Below are 18,950 nucleotides of genomic sequence, written 5' to 3' on the forward strand. Positions count from 1 at the left end.
CCCACAAAAGGAAAACAGAAGTGCAGGTGTGAAGAGTGTTGCTCATTAGTAATCCAATATATTCGAGTATATGTCCCCTGCCCATGCATCTGCAGGAAAAAATGTGCTGACAAAGGGCTTCAGACTGTACTGAGTAATTCAGTGTAAATAATGTTTCTCCATGGCACCTTCCTCTGTAGCATTTGCATAGCACTAACAATGTGGGAGTTCTACTCAAGCTTTGCTTTTGAGACCCCAGGTGGGAACAGGAAAAAGGCTTTTGGAAAGGCTCCTGTGAAGGGTGCTTCGAGGTCTCTATTGATATGGAGGTGAAGTGGCCCAGAGGGTGTTCAGCACCATGGGCCTTGCCAGCTGGAGTGCAGAAGCCTTAAACAAGTTTGCTTTAGGAGCTCAGGGTTCTTGCTGCTGTGGGAAACCTACAGGGAGATATTAAGGACTGTAATGTTCACTTACAAGTTTTTTTTTCCCTAGGGTTTTTAGGACATATGTGTATACTGACTGATCAATTCTAAAAGAAACTCCCATTGTCGTTCTGAAGTCTAACACCCTGAAGAACTAGTACTGAGTTTGAAGATTTTTGACTCTGGTAGTGCAGATGGTAAAGTTTAAAATTTTAGAGATTGCTAATCTGTAAGGGTAAGTCATCCTTTAATAAAAACATATTTTCATTATTCATGGAAAAAAGACCCCTGTATGTTAAGAATGGCAAAACAAAGATGTTCTATGAAAAAATAAGATCAATAATACTATGTAATATGTTTTCCAACTTGCCAGAATGATTTTCTGTGTTTGTTTTTTGGTTTTCAGTTCAGTCAATGAACTTTTTAAGTGAAAGAAATGTTTGGAAATTTTTATTGTAGTTGAGGTTAGACTTGTGATTTCTGAAGTTGGAATTTACCTTTTTGACTGAGAGCTCAGTACAGTCCCTTTCTTGTCCCACTGGTGGACTGCCTTCCAGCTGAGGGAAAAGGAAGGCAGGGGAAACAAATGTGATTATTTTGCTAGGTGATAAACTCGAGTTGCTTCACATGTGCTCTAGTAATTTTATTTTAATGAAGATTTTATTTTCTCATTTTAGCTGGCTTTAGAAAGTGCTCAACTGTTCTGGTTACCAGTTAGGTGAGGCTATGTTAACTTCAAAATTTGTACTTGGTGTTGAAGGACAGTTCTGCCTTTATATATATCAGAGTTGTGCTTTGAAGTAGATTGTGTGGTTGAGTACTGAGAACCTACTATTCTAACAGAAATGGGAGGATTTTATTGAAAAGGTCTTAATATTTCAATAGTTCTTGTGTTTACCAGCAGTAAGAATTTTTAATTCTGGTTCTCTTCTTACAGTCCGAATGCAGAGAAAGCAGGAATATGTCTATGTTCTGATAAGGCTGGCACTGTGTGTGGAGTGACATGGTGTTTATTTCTGGGATTGTCTTTCAGGAGGGCAGTTCTCTGTACACAAACAGTTCAACCTTCTGAACACCCCCTGGCCTCAATAAGAGAGTATTGGGCTGTAAGTGGAGGTGTTTCAGTGTGGTCACAATTGCTGATTGGCTTTATCCTAGCCTTGTATTTAGAGATTGCTAGATTATGAGAAGACTTAACTGTATTGTAATAGATTTGCTGTTCTCAAACATCCCAATAAATTGAAAGGATTTTTTCTGTGATCACCAGAGCTAGCACTGTATTTTCCTGTGTACTTCTGTAAGCATTAATGTATGTAGGGATTTTATTTTATTACAATAGAAATTTTAGGATTCTGAAGCTCAGTCCTAAGCAGGGAAGTAACTTAGTTCTGGCTTTGTGCTGGTATCAGAAAATAGCCGAGAAATAAGCACTGCAGTATTTTTTTCCATGTTTTGCTTGGAAAAATTACCATGTAGAGAAATTTCAAATTAAGTCACGTTGCATTTTGTCTTAGACAGGAGATGATGTAAAATAACCAGGTGAATAGTACTAATATGATTTAAAATGCATTTAAATCTGTAAAATTTTTGCTATAATTTGCTGTTTTCATCCTCTGCTGACATAAAAAACCTACAGATAGTGAGAGCAAGTGGACACTGAAACAATACTGGTATAGTTGTGTGGACGCTGGATTAGACAAACAGGAATTTCCAGGAGCAACACATTTTTCATCCAGGGACTTGCAGGTGGAAGGCAAGTGATTTGTTCTTGGGAGGCATTGAGCTTGTAGGTAGGAGTGATGATAGCTTCAGTAAACTTACATGTTCTCAGGAATTGACACCGTAAATGTTACCAAGTGCTTAATGGTGTGACAGAAGTACACTTTGCATAAGAGTACATATGGCTTTTATTGCTTACTGAGTCCCCACTTGGCTGTCCATTTCTTAAATAGAACAGTGTTAGAAGCTTGCTTCCAGTTTCTAAAGATTGCCAACTGCTTTCTTAGAGTGCAGTTTGAGGAATCAGATCCTGTTTTATATCCAGTGTACTGGATATATTTTTATGGGCTAACATGCAAAATGATACTTTCCTATAGCTAAAGCTAGTAAAAAGTCAGGTTTTGTTTGGATGTTGATTGTTCACTGAAGCAGAGAGATCTGTGGCTGAATATGTCAGATAAAGAAAAGGAAGTGCTAGAAGTTGGTTAAAGAAAGGAAACACAGAACAGTCTACTGAAAATAACTACAGCTAAAATCCAAGGAAGTGGGCACTACTTGAGCTTAACTGGTGAATTGAACTGATTGCTCAAGAGAAAAGGACTTTCCTATGTTGGGACTCAGACTGACACTTGACAGATCAGTCCTACTGTTACATGCCCTTCCTGGACACGTAACAAACCTGATGGTAAATTGTCTTGAGAGGGGATGCAGGAGAATTTTTGAAGAATTGGACAGCCAAAGTGATGAGTACCTCACTGCATGGGTTTTTAAAATAATCACTAGAACAATTCTCTTTATATGATTTAGATGTTGTGAATTTGTTCATGGGTAATGGAATTATGTGTTTACGGAATCCATCATAAAATAGATAGTTTAATTCATCTAATGAGCTTATACATTGATAAAATGCAAGTTGCATTTATGCAGAAGAAAAATGACAGTTATGCTAATCTCAGTTATTTTCTTTTGCCCTTAGTTTCTGAAGGAAAAATGATGTGTCTTGTGTACTCCCTTATTTTCTCAGATTTTGGACTAAAATACCAGTAGCATTATAGCAGATTGGTATGCATGTGTTAAACAGCCTGAAATGGTGCTGTGTCACCTGTTGTACCTTGCATTTTTTTCCCCTTGAGGTTCTCTTGTGTTTCTAATTTTCTGAACTGTTGCATCTTAAAAAGGAGTTGTTACAGAGGGAAGGAAACACTCCAGATACTTACTTTTTTCCACTATGGAGAGAGATGTTTTTTGCATTTATTGTTTCTTCCTTTTTTTTTTTAATGTTCATAGGTTTTTGTAACAATTTCAATGATAGGAAAGAACTCAGAATGGAATCATATTTCAACCTCTTCCTGCTGTTGACTTGGTTTGTAGGAACGTTTTTCCCTGTCAGTCTTTGTGACCTGAGCAATGAAAACACCTTTTCTTCAGGCACATTTTTCCTCTTTTGTTCTTGTGCACTTCTCAATTTCATTTGCTAAAACCCCCCCAGATTTCCACCGGAGCTTCATCATCATCATCGTCAGTCTACACTTTGTTGGTAAAGGATTTACCCTTTCAAGTAATTGTTGCAAGTTCTGAACATTCTGGTACACGCTTCACTGTGTGCTGTCGATGTGCTGACCCTTATGTATGGTTTGCATATTTACTCATGTAGGAAAAGTATCTGGAGTTTTAGGGAAATGGAAACCCTTCCTTTCTGTGAGTATGAGCTGTTTCTGTTTCAGAGAGCTCACTGCAGGTTTTAGGGAAGTCTAGATACTCGAGGGTCACAATTTTAGGGAAATTATGTCTCTTCTGCTGTTTCTTTTTAACCTTCTAGAATCTGCATACAAAGATTGAGAGTTCTGAAAGAGTTGAGGAAGTTGTTTCTGAGCTGTTTTTAGTTCAGTTACCTCAAAATACTGATCTTAAACCTGTTTTTTAACAGCAGGAAAGAACCAATGGACTTGGCAATGGATGTGAGGGGACATTGGATAGGCTCTTGATTTTTTTATTTAAAAAATTGCATATGAGGTTCAGCTTCATTGTGTGCTTGGAATTCTAAGTGGTCCCTTCATAATTTAAAGAGGTGGAAAGCTGACCAGCAGTAGAACTTCAAACCCTGGATGTCATCATTATCATCATTTGTTTTTTAGTCAAAGCTCTTTGTATGATAAGGTGCTCTCTAGGCAATTGAGTGTTGGACTCAAATTATCTCTGGACAGTGAGTTCTTTGGTGCCTGCTAATGTTGATGTATGTCTTCTGTCATTCTCTAGTTAAGCCATGGATGCATCTTTAAATGCTCTGTTGACCTCCAAATTGACAATTCAGTGTGTAAACTTTGCTTTTACATTTTGAGCAAAACTTTTAAAAAGTTTAACATTTACAACAGAAATTATTTTAGTTTCGCTTATGCATTTAACGTTTTGAAGAAAGGCATTAGTAAATTGAATGTTGAAGGCAAAAAGGGAAGCCCTTTCTTGATTTTATGCCTGTTTTAAGGAAGTTTCATGCATAATAACTATGCTTAGGAGGAGTAAAAATGATCTCCCAAAAAACATGTTAACAGTAAAGAAAATAAGGTCAGAACAGGGGAGTGCAGAATTAGTGGAACCTGATTTAACATCATGCCAGGAAGGAGATTTATCTCTTGTAAATGAGGGCAATTGTCAAGCTGGCTGATGATGGTCAGGAACAGTTTTCAGTAACAGCAGATTCAAATGTACAAGTATAAAGACTGACTTGAGAAAAACTTTGAGACAGTCCATTTTAAGTAATAACTGCAATTTACTGCTGAAGGTGCTGCTCTTGCTGCAGTTTGTGAACTCCTTTTACTTGAGGCACCTCAGTAAATAAAGACTCAAGTTTGAAACTACTTTTGTCCTCGGCTCACTCTTGTGCGTCCTGGAGTTTACAAGCATTTTGATACTAACCTTTGGCAACAGCTGTCAGGCCAAGACAGAAACTGTTTCTGAAAATGTTCTCCTGCTCTGTATTGCTATTTATGTTTTTATCTGCCCTATATAGTTGTATTACACTTTTGCATAAACTACTGTGGTATATAAGCACTGTCCAGATTGTAGGAGATAAAAAATGGGTTTAGGATTTCCTTGAAACAGATTTGAAAATGAATGGAAAGTAAGGTAAATAGTGGCTGCTGACTTCATGGAAAGAGTTACACAAATTTGATTCTGAATTGTAACTGCTGTTTTCTTAATAATATACTGTATAGTAGGAGATTTCTAATATAATATGTTGAATACTTTATTGGGAGATTGAGTGCTTCGTAAGTAATAAATATGGAGTGATATTTGATGAATCTAAAAGTAGATAATCGATAGTAAAACCAATCACTGCAAAATTGTACTAAAATACTGTATAAGAAGAACTTGGTTGATGTTGATTTTAGTATAGAACAGCAGTCTCATCTTAATTTTCCAGATCTACTTTCCTTCTCTGCCTTACTTAGTTGGTGACAGCATTTTTCCACAGTCCAACAAATGTGCAGCTGGCTGCTTTTCCAGCCATGTGTAGGCTGCCCCACATGCACTGCCAGCATCCCTGCTGCCAGTCCTGCAGGGTGCCAGCTCCTTCCTCATTCCAGCAATGCTGTCCTGGGGACTTCACTGTCTCAGTCTGCTCTGGCATCTCTGCTGTAACCCCCTGCTCCGTAAAACCTTCCCAGACATCCTCTCCAAGATTTCTCAAGCTTGGATAGTTAGTGGTGTCTCTTGTGAGGAAGTATATCTGTTCCACCTAGTAATAGTTGCTAAGCAGGACATTTCTTCTAGCCACATGTCATGTCAGCCCTGCCTGCTTCATTACAGACCATCTAACTTGAGATGATGTTGTTCTATTTTTTTTTCGCCTGACAACGAATACATTTTGTGCTGTGTTACATTGGTACTACCGTTCTCCCTTTTGCACAATTAAGTGTTGTAAAGATACTAGGGAATCTCCTGCCATAGGTATCTTAAAATGAGCCAGAATAGATTTTTTTTTTACACAACAGGGTTTTTGAAGTTTTCTGACTATCCACATTGGCAAGAAGGGAAGAGATTGGCTTGGACTCTGGTATTAATTTCCAGAGTCCTTCAGATGAGAAGTTGGAACAAGTTTTTTTTGTTTGGTTTGGTTAAAACAAATGAGGCCTTATTTGTGTAACTGTCTCAAAGTTAGAGCTGCTCTTTGGCCACATCATTTGTTTGACTCTCATGTACGAGTTTGTTTTATTTCCAGACTGCTTTTATAGAACACATTTTCTTTGACATTTGAAGCACTTTTCAGTCATTTGGCCATTACCGAACCAAAGGGTGAATTGACCACTTGTTCCCGTAGCCTTTCCTCCATCTTTTCCCAAGACAGTTTTCTGTCTCTTGCACCTCCCAGATGTTGTTAGGTAGTTGTATAGTTTCAACTGCAGGTTATTCTAAATTGGTTCTGTGACTAATAGCTCATGTAGTCACCAGATAAAATGTGTGTGTTTCTGCAGAAACACATTTCCTGTATTTCTGAGCCTCACTTTAGAGTAAGCAGGCAAGATACAGTAAGTGAGGTTCATGCTAAAATAGGATTGTTGTTTGCAGATTGCAAAGAAGGAATACATGAAGGAAGGAAGGAAGAAACTTTTCCAGTATTTCTTTAGTTTCTCAGAATCCCTCTGGTGTTGCAGTCCTGACCTATAGGATTGTCATCCTTCGTTACAGAAGGCTGCCAGTATTTCTATGCAATGCTAACAGTACTTTTGCAGGTTTAAAGAGAAGTCTGCTGTTCAAGAGTACAAAGCAGATAAACCTATTTAATTTTTATGATGTTCTCCTAATTTTGAAAAGTTGCTTGTATTGTGCTGTTTTAAAAGAGGCATCTTAAGCTTTTGAATCTCCTGTACAATATGCGGAGCCATCATCACAGCTGTGCCTAAGGAAGTTTTAAGGTTCATATGATATGGATTATGACACCTAATTGTTTATATTTAGAGTGATTTCAGCAGAAACCACTGCAGAAATAGAAATGAAGGTAGTAAGGAAAAGAACAAGGACAGTTTGAGAGTGCCTTTCTGTTTGCTTTAGTGTGTTTTTTTAGGATGTTCTTATTTCCCATATATTCCCAAGAATGCATAATTTGTCAGCTTCAGAAGTATTATTTTGAAGAATGTTATGCAATTGTGTCAATTTATCTTGTTGACTTGACACATAGTTGGGGTGGCAAGGGAGACTGAACAGGAAGGAAAGTCCTTGTTCCTGAATGTCGTTGCTGCATAGCTCTCATATCCTCGAGGATCACCCGGACAGGAGCTGAGTCAGAGCACAGCAGCACTCTGCACTACAGCAATGGCCCAGCTCAGGATTTTGGACTGCGTGATCAATCACAACTGGAGCTTCATATGTAACCTGTACTGTGCATGGAGCGATCAGGTTTGTTGTTTGCTTATCCTTACATGCAAGATGATTATATAATTTAGTATAAGGGGAGAAGAAAAAGGCTCCAGTTGATCTCTTCGCCCCACCCCCATTACCGAGGATGAACTGTTAGAAATGCTGCTATTTACTAAAGAGTTTTCTAGAGTTAACAAGCATACAAAACATGGTTTGACTATATAATTGCTTTTTAAATACTTTGAGTACTTTGTTCTCTGTAGAGTCTTATGCTTTGAGGGGTTTTGTTTAATGAATTGCACCAAAAGGTAAATATCACATACAGGAAGGGGGAGATCTGCCAAGACAAACTAAGTTGTTAATAGATAAAAAAGCTGATTTGTTTTCCTGTTTTAAAAAGACTGGGCTATTTCAAAATACTTGATTATGAGTGGGATTTTAAATAGTGTGAGGAGGAGGTTGTTACTTTTTTTTTTGAAACATATACAGAATTAAATAAATTACAGGATACTCTTCTTAATATGGACAGATATAATTCTACCTTGCTGTAGAGGGGAAAAAACCCAAACAAACAAAATTGCCTGGATTCTGAATTGGATTCTAAATAGTGTATGCAGTTGTAGTACTACTCTAAAATTACTCTAGATATTAACTGTGTTTCTCATATAGCATTCAGCCTGTCACTGAAGAAAACAGAAAATTTATATAATTTTTATTTGCTGTAAGGGGAAGGTAAGCACTCATTTTAAAGTTGCAGTTTCAGTACAGTTACTAGAGACAGATGATGGAGAATTCTTTCTGCTATGCATAAAGGTCCTTTGAAATAATCTGCCATTTAAAAATGCCTACAACCCCTGTATGTCACATCTGTACTGAAGCTTCTTAATCAGGAAAATACACTGCTATGTGATGGTGGTATGGTTTGTTTTTTGTTTGTTTGTGGGTATTGTTTTAGTTCTTTTGTTAATGGTGCAAAACCTGATTGATGGTGCCCGGGTTTTTCAAGTAATCTAGTTAATATGACATGTATAAAGTATCTTCTGTTGAATGTGAAAAAACAGGAAATGTGATACATTCTGTTAAACTTTTGATTTTTGCAGATGCCAAACTGTTTTGTCTAGTTTGCTTGCATATGTATAAGAATTCACTTGTCCAGTCAAATGCAGTATGACAATTGCTTCCCATGCTTCACAGGAATCAAGAAGAAATAAGAAAAGGCTTAGTATGTGAGCAGTCCTGTGAAATTTTAAAGTGCATTTGACACAACTAGAGGGAAGGGAAAAGAAAATTGTTTCATGAGCATATTGAAGTGAAAGGTTTTAGAAAAAACAAAACACTACCCCCTACCCCAAAACCAAACCCCAAACACTTCCCCTTCAAAAAAAACCCCTCCAAACAAATCCAAACAAACAAACCGCCCCCCAAACAAACAAAAACAACTCCTCACACCAATGCAGAACAGGGTTCACAATCTAAAAAGTATTTCTTATCAATATGGAAAGAAGAAACAAGCTTTAGATCACTATACCCTGAATTAATTGCATGCTTGAAGTAGCAATGTTGCAGAACTGTGTGATCTGTGATCTTGTTGGATTTTATCAAGTAGACTATTTGTTATGTGTGTTTGGGGTTGTTTTGTTTACTTTAACTGAAGTCCAGCTCTGTAAACTATGCAATTTAATGAACTACTGCTGATACTTTTCTTTGAAATGAAGATGGAAGTTCATTTATGGGATATTACAGTGGGATATTACTCTATTTGCTGCATTGAAATGCCATGGCAGAAGTGGAAGCTGCCAGGGCTGGGGAGATATGCATGCTACTCCACATAGAAGTGCTGCTCTCCACCTTTGCCATCTCACAGTGCCCAAGCAGATGAGAAAGCAGATGGGTGACCTCTGAAGTTTGTGTCACTAATAATACCTCAAATTAGGTTGCAGTCATTCAAAGGATTTATTTTGTTTTTACTGTTCGCCACCCACTCCCTTGTCTCTGCAGCATATGTTTCCCAAAGCTTATTTTCTAAAACAGGAAGCGAGCAAGTATGAAATAGCAGGGATATTTTCTTGTCTGTCGTGGTGGTTTAAATTTTAGAAAAAGTATTTTCATAGTTTGAAAGTATGACATAAAAGTTACTATGGCTGGAAACAGTTGCCTTTTGCACTCTACAGCAAGTTGCTATGTGTATTAGGATGTTTTCAAAGAATATGGAATGTTTCATACTAAAACAAAAACCCTTAAAATTATTCTGTGATGTAAATCAGGGAAGTCCTGTTGGCATCAGTGAATTAGTTTTTAGTCCAAACTTTGGATGGGGATTGATGGCTATCACATGGTGATCCATAAATAATTACTTAGAAGTCTTCAGTGACAATAAACTTGATTGCTTGCAGTATTTCATCTTTTTTTTTTTTTTTTTTTTTTTGTTTGTGGGAGAGCTGCACTACTTGTGTTAAAAATATTTCTTAAAATGAGTAAAGTACCAAAGTGTCTTGCTTCTTGCGTATGTTGTCTGTGACAGTTGTCTCGTGGGACATGGGGTACATTCAAGTGTGAGAGTCTTACTGGCAATTCAGAACTTCAGCATGGCTGCAAATGTGGTATTAGTGAAGCAGAGTAATAGTTTGTATCCTATGGGGGATCTCGGTAAATGCAGCTTTATGTGCAAATTTATGTTTGTACTTACCCAGACTGCCCTGACAGTATCATAGATGAGGAATCCTAGTTTGAATATAGTCTGATCTTAGTAAACAAGGAATTTTTAGTGTGATTTCTTAGAGGAAGGAGAGTGAGGGTGAGTTAAATACTTAAATAGTATTCAAAGTACTTAAGTACTTAAATAGTTAAGGCAATATTTTTTTATGATAGTCTGGTGTTCATGGAGTCGTAGTCTTGGAATCGTAACTTAGCATGTTAACTGTAGTCCAGGAGGAGTTCCTCAATAAATGCATAGAAGAGTTAGGTAATATTTTTCCTCAGTAACATATGAACTAGGCTCATCCTCAGTAAGATGTAGGGATGTCCTTGTAAGGATGCCCTTTATTATGAACCTCCAGGCCATGAGCAGACTCTGGAGATGCCAGCTGACCTTGTGGCCATGATGAGATGCAGGAGACCAAGTATGCCTAAAACAATAAATACCACTGGTTGAGGTGGTTGGAAGAAATAATGGTAGGTAATAAAAAGTAGGTGATTCAGTGGTTTTGTTTTTTCCCTCCTTTTATCACAAATGCCTTTCTTTCATGTGTTAGATAGGAAACAGTAGACCACAAATTGAGTGCAGGTTGTCTTCTTACCAGCACAGAGCATAGGTCAGCACTGTGCTCTGAGCAGACATCAGTTAGTTTGAGGAGGGCAGATCAGATCTTCTCAAAATAATGATAATGTTCTTTCAGCCATGTAAATACTTAAATCTTGTATTTTTCAGCCAGAGGTAAGTATTTTACAGGTTCTGTAAACTTGCAGTTGGTTAAGTTTCACTGCACAGGGGGGGGGCCTCATCATTGCCGTTACTGGTCTTGGAGAACCCTTCTTCTCAAAGACTATCTTGATGTACATGGAGGTTTGTTATTTGGTGACCTAGCAGCCAAGGTGTCTGATTTCTGTTCTTGTAGCTGGAGTTCATTATTGCAGGCAGTGTGTGATACTGTGATGGTGTGGTGCAAGCCTGGCTCTCGCATCAGCTCTGTTCAAGCCCGGAACGCAGCAGTACTGCAGCAGCTGCTGCACTGCAGCTATTTCCCTTCGTCCGGAGAATCTCCAATAACGTTAAAAATGCTTTTCGGTCTTCCAAATGTGTCACTTGGAGGATGAAATAACAAAGGTGTCTGCATTTCTTCTGAGATATTTGCAGCTCATAATGGTTTTGAAATGCGATATTTGTTATCTTACTGTGCTCTTCTGTTCATCTGCTGCCTCAGAGAGGGAGGGAGGCAATATGATAAAAATCTGTCTTGGTAGCAGTGCAGGGTGTGCTGTTTTCAGTTTAAGCAAGAAGTGTGAAATCATTGCATGAAAAAGCTGGTGACTTAACTCATTGTAGAAGTTCACATTCCTGGAGAAACATTTTGTAATGTCCAGAAGTACAGGGAAATTACTTGGCAACAGTGCCAAGTGTTAAAATAGATTTCTTCTCTCTCCCCGCTCCAACCTCCAGAGAAACAAATGTAGATGTATTTACCTATATCAACCATTCTTACTGACATATGCAATACAAACTGTGAGGAAATATATGCAGGTCACATATGATTATGTCATAAGTCAACGTTCAGAAGCTTTTGGATTTGCACTTAAACTGAAAATCCTGTGGACAACTTTCTCCTCTTTATCCTCTTAGTGACATCTCTGGGCATAAAGATTTAATATATTTTTTTCAGGTTAATGACTTCAGACTTTTTAAGCATTTCCCTTTGTATTGTATCTTTGTAAAAGAAGTTATTCACTGAAAAGGCTGCTTTTTTCCCTCTGTTATATATGCACAATAGATTACAAATTTAGAGGTCGGTCATAATTTAATTTGGGTGTTTGGATATGTGGCTGTGCATCTGTGTATGCTAATTTTATTTTATTTTATTTTGCTTTACAATGGACAAGCCTTTTCACTTCTGAGTTCAGGGCTTTGAAACTTAAGAGTGTTTTGATTTGCACATTGTATAGAATGTAAATGTCTTGAAACACAAGACCAGGATTGTTTTTAAATGGGGAGTTTGCAGGAGTTTATTAATAAGTCACTGTATTGGAAAGCTTTAACACTGAGTATCTCAAGCTGTATGTAGATTTATTTAGAGGTTATTTTTGAGGAGGGAAGCTGTCTATGTGGGGAGGTAAAGAATCTTGACACACTGGTCTTTTTTGTGGTGTTTTGAGCCATGTTCTCTGTGTTAAAATTCCTATGATGTTTTTCAGCCTTGGTCCACATAGTTGTTCTTGAAAACCCCCCCCCATATGTCTAGGGAAATCTTCTGCAAACATAATCAGAATCTGTAATAACAATCCACGTGCAAAACCCACGTTTTTAGTGTTACTGTTTTGGTTAGACATTGAAGGATCAAATCCCTGACCTTCCAAAGGCTTCTGTTTGGCTTTGGGCAGGTAAAGAGACTTTTCTGATATACATGAAATAAAACCCCAAATACGGCAGTAGTGCAGTACTGAGTGAGCTTAAGCCTTAACAGCTTGAATTACCTGCAGGTACAGTGATACGCTTATGCAGATGAAGTGACTTGTCTAGTCTCTAAATGACCTCATTTTCTTCTTTTTAGAAGGAATGAGCATATTCTGTTTATGTTGAAAAGTTCAGTAGTTTCAGTAAGAGGTCAGTCTCATGCGTACATTCAGTAGAGGGTAGATATAAGGATGCACTGTCCCACTGCTCAGCCCAAAAGCAGTAAAGCCCTATTGCAGCTGCATCTTGGAGTAGCCTAGTCAACACAGAGGTTTGCCATAGGGACAAAGAAGCTGTGGAAAAGTGGTTGTTCTCTTGGGTGGTTTGGTCAACTTTAGCTGTGTCCCTTGTAGATTTAATAATTTTTTCATTCAAGACATAGTCTCTAGCTACAGGAGAAAAACACTATGGAGGGAAGAAAATCTGTAGGTAGTTTTAGGGCTGGGAATAGTTTCAAGCGTGGACCATCAGGCTATTGAAATGGGGTCTCTGCAGGTGATTTTGATGATTTTGCATTGTGCAGTGGTTTAGGTTTTCTTGAAAGCTTCTGCAAAGTTATTTCACATGTAAATGCATTTGTGGTTATACTGTGGTGGAAGTGTAGGGGAAACTGGTGTCTTGTGTGTTTGGTAAAGTCTGGGTTATTCTAGAAAGCAAAAAGAGTACAAAGTCACCCCAGGACAAAACTTCATTGAAACTCAGTCCTATTTTTGCAGTAGTATACTCAGCTGGGGACAGAGATGGCATTTCTTACTGTCCTCTCTCTGTTTGTAGGAAGCAGAGTGGGTCATGGGGCAGCTCATGGTCTCAGGTCTGAAAGAATGCCTTTAGTTTGAAAGAGGCAGTATAAGGCACCTCTTGACATCTGGTGACTGTGCAAGGTGCTCTCACCACTTCTGTCAGACTGCTGAGAAGATTCTTTTATCTTATGGAGTAACCTCAAACATTTCTTCAATGCTGAGGAGCAGAAGCATGCATTGTCTTTATCTCTGACATATCCAGAATACACTGTAAGGTGAGGACAGAGAATTTCCTATTCTTAACAAGCAATGACAGAACAAGCAGAGAAGGAAGATTTTCAATTTAGCTAAATTAAGATCACATGATATTTTGCTGTTGTGCTAGCAACCAGCCCTGCAGATGTTTCCTTTCTTTCCAGTTGAAGGATGTAGCTGTTAAGAGGGGAGGCTTTGCTAATGGGTCTATAAGAAAACAAGGAAGCTCTCAATTTCTCTTTGTTGTTAATGTTTTTCTGGCTAAATTTAATATTATGAACTCCATATCTGTTGTTATGAATAATAAAATTCAAGATATAAACAAAACATTGTGAAAACAGTTTGCATCTCTGTCCTGTGAACTTTTTCATTATATGCTTTTTAATCTCTGTCTTAGTGCTGTTGCTTGAAATGGGGTCTTACTCTGTGGCAGTATAAATTATTATCTGAAGTGCACTTAATTAGCTTTGCAAAGAATCCCAGTCAGTTAATACACTTTTTGGATGTGTACAAGCTACTACAAATATATGTATACACTCAACACAGTGTACTTTTCTGTGTGTTTATATATGTGTATAAAACTAAAGGAGACGTGGTAGATTAATGAATTGAAATATGCTAAATTTGGTTATATGTAGAGTTTAAAGGGACATCAGAGAAGCTAGTTTGTGGATAATTCAGGGGTTAGGGACTAAGTGTGGAGAAGTCCTGTTTAAAAAGTGCTGGAGCACTAGTCATACTAGACATGATCTTGTTTTTGGTGACGTTAAGAGCATTGTTCAAAAGGTCCAGCTCTCAGAACCACAGTATGAGGAAATCAGAGCTTGTGCTGTGTAGAAAAATAAAAAAGCTACTTTAAGTCTAGGCAGACTTAGTAAGTTGGAATTTTCCTTACTTCAAAGTAGGAGAACTGTTTCTGAATCATACCTTGCCTGGGAAGCTGGAAGTGGCTTTCATTCAAGCATGTCTGTCTAGGTAGGCCCAGTTTGCAGAACCACTTGGAGCATTACTGTTTTTAATCCAGAGCCAGGTAAATTGAAAAATTTTCAGTTGGACAGATGCATGGAGGGGACATTTTTGAGATCATTCTTGCTGTAGATAGCCTTCAGCTTTGATTTTTAGCCCTTACTGGAGTAGTGATAAGACTGACATGAGCATGAACTGCTTTACAGAGATGTCTTTCATGAACAGTAGAGTGCAGTAAGGCAAGTCTGAACTGTGTAATAACATGCACACGTGGAGGTTTTTACTGTTTGTTTTCTGTGTATGCCTTGACCTTTATGGGAACTGAAATCCTTTATCTTGAAAATACTGTTTCTCCTTTGAATGACTGTATTTACTACAGTGCAAGTAGTACAGAAGTAGACAGAAAGTACACAGAAATATGTATCCCTCTGTCCTCCTTCCAAGCTCAAGCCAGCTCTGTAGCCTCCATGGTGCTTGACAGAATTTTGTTTCCTTCTCTGTGCCTCCCAGCCATCTGCCATGCTGGCACAGATACTTTGCTTTTGAAAGGTCGCAGATTTCCCACTTACTTCATACACTGGGAGTAGCATGTATTGCCATCTTAATTGCCTTTCTCCTTACCTAGTCTTGGTTTGAGAATATGATTCATGCCTTTTATTGAATTAGAGTATTCAGTCCTGAGATGCACTTTAAAGTTGGGTGTCCTCACTAACCTCTGCTGCAGGCAGGCAGCTGCTGCCACCTTTATTATTGAACTATGTCAGCTTATGTTCCATCTGGGTGATGTTCACAGTCCTAAAAGACAGGTAGGTTTGCTCCCAGGATTATGTCCTAACACATGCCTGAATTTAGTTTCATTAGTCCACCAAAAAGGACCCAGGCTGTGTTAAAGGGATAAGAGGTGAGCTCCTATGAGGGACACGCCTAGAGTGTGAGGGAGTGACCTGTGGTCACTCCATCAAGTGATGCTCACATCTTTATTGCCTTCCCTTCCTCTGAATTGGCTCATTGTGGATCTCTGCAAGACCCATGAGGGGGCTAAGGGAGGGAGTGCTGCTCATGAAGAGCACTTTGCTGTTGCTGGTAGCTGCTTGAGTCCCACCTCACCAACCCACATAAGCAGCAAACAGGAGGAATGGCATTACCTGTCTTCCCCTTAGTCGTACTGTGATCACTAATAATCTTTTTGTTTTCCTGTTGTTTGATATTGAACCATTAATTGTAGTAAAACTATCCACTTGCAGTGATAAAGGGTCATAGTGCATCTTGTTCTAGTGGTAGTTGAATTCTTCAGTCTGTTTGCCTCTGTTAGCCTTTCCCAGTTAGTGCATCCCACTCAGCTGCAGTAGAGGAGAAATGTTGGTGTGGGGTATCTCAGCAAATGTTGGTGTTGGGGTGTCTCAGCAAATATCCTGCACTTCATGGATGCAGTTACACTTGGTTGGTAAGAGATGAATGGGTACCCCTGTGATTCTAAGTGCTGATACTTTCCCTGAGTTTGGGAGTTGAAGTCTTTCTCTGGAAACTTTTGTTTTTTCTTCCCCCTCCCCACCTCTGCTTCATGAAGAACTGTAGCATGGAAGAAGAGCTGTGCTCCCAGTTTCAAAACCAGATAGTAATGACCCCAGAGGGAGGGCCCTGACTAGCCCAGTTTTATCTGTCTCTGTTAATGCTATCTACTAATGGTTTTATGTGTGCGGACTCAGGCTGTGTTTATCTTCACATCTTGTTTTGTGGTGAGTGTGGTTCTGTAGCTGTTTTATCTTTAGAGCTTTGAGGGTTTGTTTGCATCTGTATTTCCAGTTTCAGGTGCTTTATGACAAGGCAGCCTCCTCTTGGTAATTACTGAAAACAGGCTCAGCAGTTACAAGCACTGAGCAACCAAGTCCTTCCTGCAACTTTCTTAAATGTAGAGCACTGAAGTGGCCAGGATGGAGACAGATACCTTCTGTCTCATGCTCTGAGGGCTTTGCTACCAGACTTCTGAGTGGGATCCATTTCCCTGTGACCCATTCTGCCAAGAGGAATCCTTAGAGATGTTCTGGGGTAGGAAACTCTTCTGTGCTTCAGTACATCTGTCTCAAACTGTCTGATTTTTCTGCTCGGGGAAGGCTCTCAGAGTACTCTGTAGATAAAGGCTTTATCAATGAAGTGAACTAATTTCACTACCTGTGTCTCAGCACATAGTAAATGTCAGCAATCACATAAATATGTGGTCAATACTGTTAGGTTGAGTATATTGTGCTGTGAATCTGTATTGCATTTTAGTTGTATGTTGAGAGTTCAACTCATTATTGGATATTTTTAACTTACAGTGATTTATTTCTGCTTGGCAAAGTTCGCTTTGACAGGCATTGATTACACTCAGCCATGCCTGAGTAATGTTCATATTTCTAAAAGGTAGAAAAGAAGAAGGGTGTACTTTTGGACTGAAGTAGGTGGAGTATGTAGGTGGGAACAGTTAATTATTGTTTATTATTTATCTGCCTCAGCTTAAATGTATACATAAATTAAACATTAATTTTTTTAACCTTGTTGCTTATTGAGTGTGATGGGTGACACTGGAGTAGTATGCAAAAATGAATGCTCCAGTTTGCCTCTAAAATACTGAAACATTTGGGATATTTGTTAATTAACTGTGCATGCTAATTTTGATGTTAGTAAAGAAGGGACAACTTTGGTATTATGTATGCACTGCTGCATGCATCTTTGGAATTCAGCTGAGAGTTTTTTAACAAGTCTAGCATGTACAGCTGTTAAATATTCAAATGGTGTTTCCTCAGGCTTTTTTTTTCCCCTCTTGCTTCCTGCAAATTCTAAATGCATTTTTTTTATGGTGTCAGTTACTATCCACAATCTTTTTATAGATTTTCTTGTATCTCACCAATTTGGCAGACTGATTTTGCACTATCCATGTGGGTTTGGAAAATATTGTTAATTATACTGTGTAGCCATTTTTCAAGGACATAAAATGATGAAACACTGACAGTTTATATTTCCTACCTGAATTTCTGTCTCTCTCAACATCCTACGTATTCAGGGCAAGATTATAAAATTTTGGTACAGAAGTCAGTCAGAAGTTTGGACAAGTGGGTATTTGACACAGAGGCCTAAAATGATTAGGGTTTGGAGTTTTCTGTGTTCCAGGATTCCTGCTGGTCTTTGCAGTGTTTTTTTTTTCAGTAAGAAATGAATATATTTCCTGAGGCTAAAATTGATGGAACTAATTTATTTGTTTTGAAAAGAGGGCTGTGTTCTGAATACCTGGAAGGTGGATTTGCTTAAAATGTCACCTTTGTGTCAGTAATTACTTTTCTTCAATTGGGAATAATTTCTGTTTAAGAGGCTGTTTGTGTATTCCAGTTTGATTTAAAGACATTAGAAATTACCTTGCTGCATCTTTAGACTGTTCAGTCCATCGTCATGGTGTTCTGCTTTATAAATGTGACCCATTTCCCTTGAAATTTTGGTTTATTAGCTTGAAAACTGAAAGAAAAAGACCCAATTTGCACCTTGTGTGAGTGATCCCACTTCCCAGGTGTTACTAAGATAAAATATTGTGCTGGATATGCCTTCCTATGCTGCAAATGAGATGGAGATAATGTATCTCAGAAAAGGTTATATAATCTTTTATATCACTGCCTTATAGACAGGTTTTTTTCTTACACATTCTGTAGTCTTAGCCAGAAAAGACCTTTTTATTTCTTTGTTATCTTTTTAAAGAATCTGTTTCGTTGTCACATTAAAATAAGGCCAGACTTCTAGAAAAGCCATTTTCTCTGCAGTGGTAGATATTTAACAGGGCAGTTAGCTAAGTGATAAGTGGCTGGGCACAAGAACTGGGGAAAGTAGATGACCCTATACAAGAGAGATCTCTGTTTTCAATTGAGTCCAGTTATTATTAGAACATTTGGAATATCCTGCTAGTATGTCAGGAAGATTTTAGGGATTAATAACTATGTTTTTTTGCTCTGGCTTATGTTAGTAGTTACTGAAAAGCCCTAAAAATCATATGATGGCTGTTGAATCAATAAAATCGGGTAACATCAGATCATTTTCTGTTCAGCATATATGTGTCTAGCTGAACTGCTGTATCACGTAACACTTTTCTTGGTAGACCAGCTAGAAGCTGAATATTTGCCAAGTGCAGCTGAAGCAGGTGCTGCTTAGCACAGGCTGTCTCCATGTTGTGGCTGAGGTACTGATAGATAAATCCCCTGGATGGTCTGGTGTTTAGTTTGAGAGTTGGGGGGGTTTTTTGTTTCTTTGTTTGTTTTAGCTTGTTTTTTAAATACAGATCTAGGCTCTGAAAAATGTAGTGTGGGAAACCCTTACATCTACAATGAGACT

At 38.3% G+C, this 18,950-nt stretch overlaps 1 protein-coding gene across 3 annotated transcripts in view; it reads left to right on the top strand.

The window, feature by feature from the left end:
- Positions 1-18,950, top strand: part of ARHGAP21 (Rho GTPase activating protein 21) — a 113,375-nt gene that overhangs the window by 24,320 nt on the left and 70,105 nt on the right. Inside the window, exon 1 of one of the 3 annotated variants that reach the window (XM_033054230.2) lies at positions 7,387-7,514. The exons of the other annotated variants lie outside the window; for them this stretch is intronic. Within the exon in view, the coding sequence (XP_032910121.1) occupies positions 7,431-7,514 (84 nt within the window). The 5' untranslated portion in view covers positions 7,387-7,430. Of the gene's footprint in view, positions 1-7,386; positions 7,515-18,950 lie in introns of those variants that run through there. 3 annotated transcript variants of the gene reach the window in all.

The sequence above is a fragment of the Catharus ustulatus genome, chromosome 1, assembly GCF_009819885.2.
Source record: "Catharus ustulatus isolate bCatUst1 chromosome 1, bCatUst1.pri.v2, whole genome shotgun sequence".
NCBI lineage: Eukaryota > Metazoa > Chordata > Aves > Passeriformes > Turdidae > Catharus > Catharus ustulatus.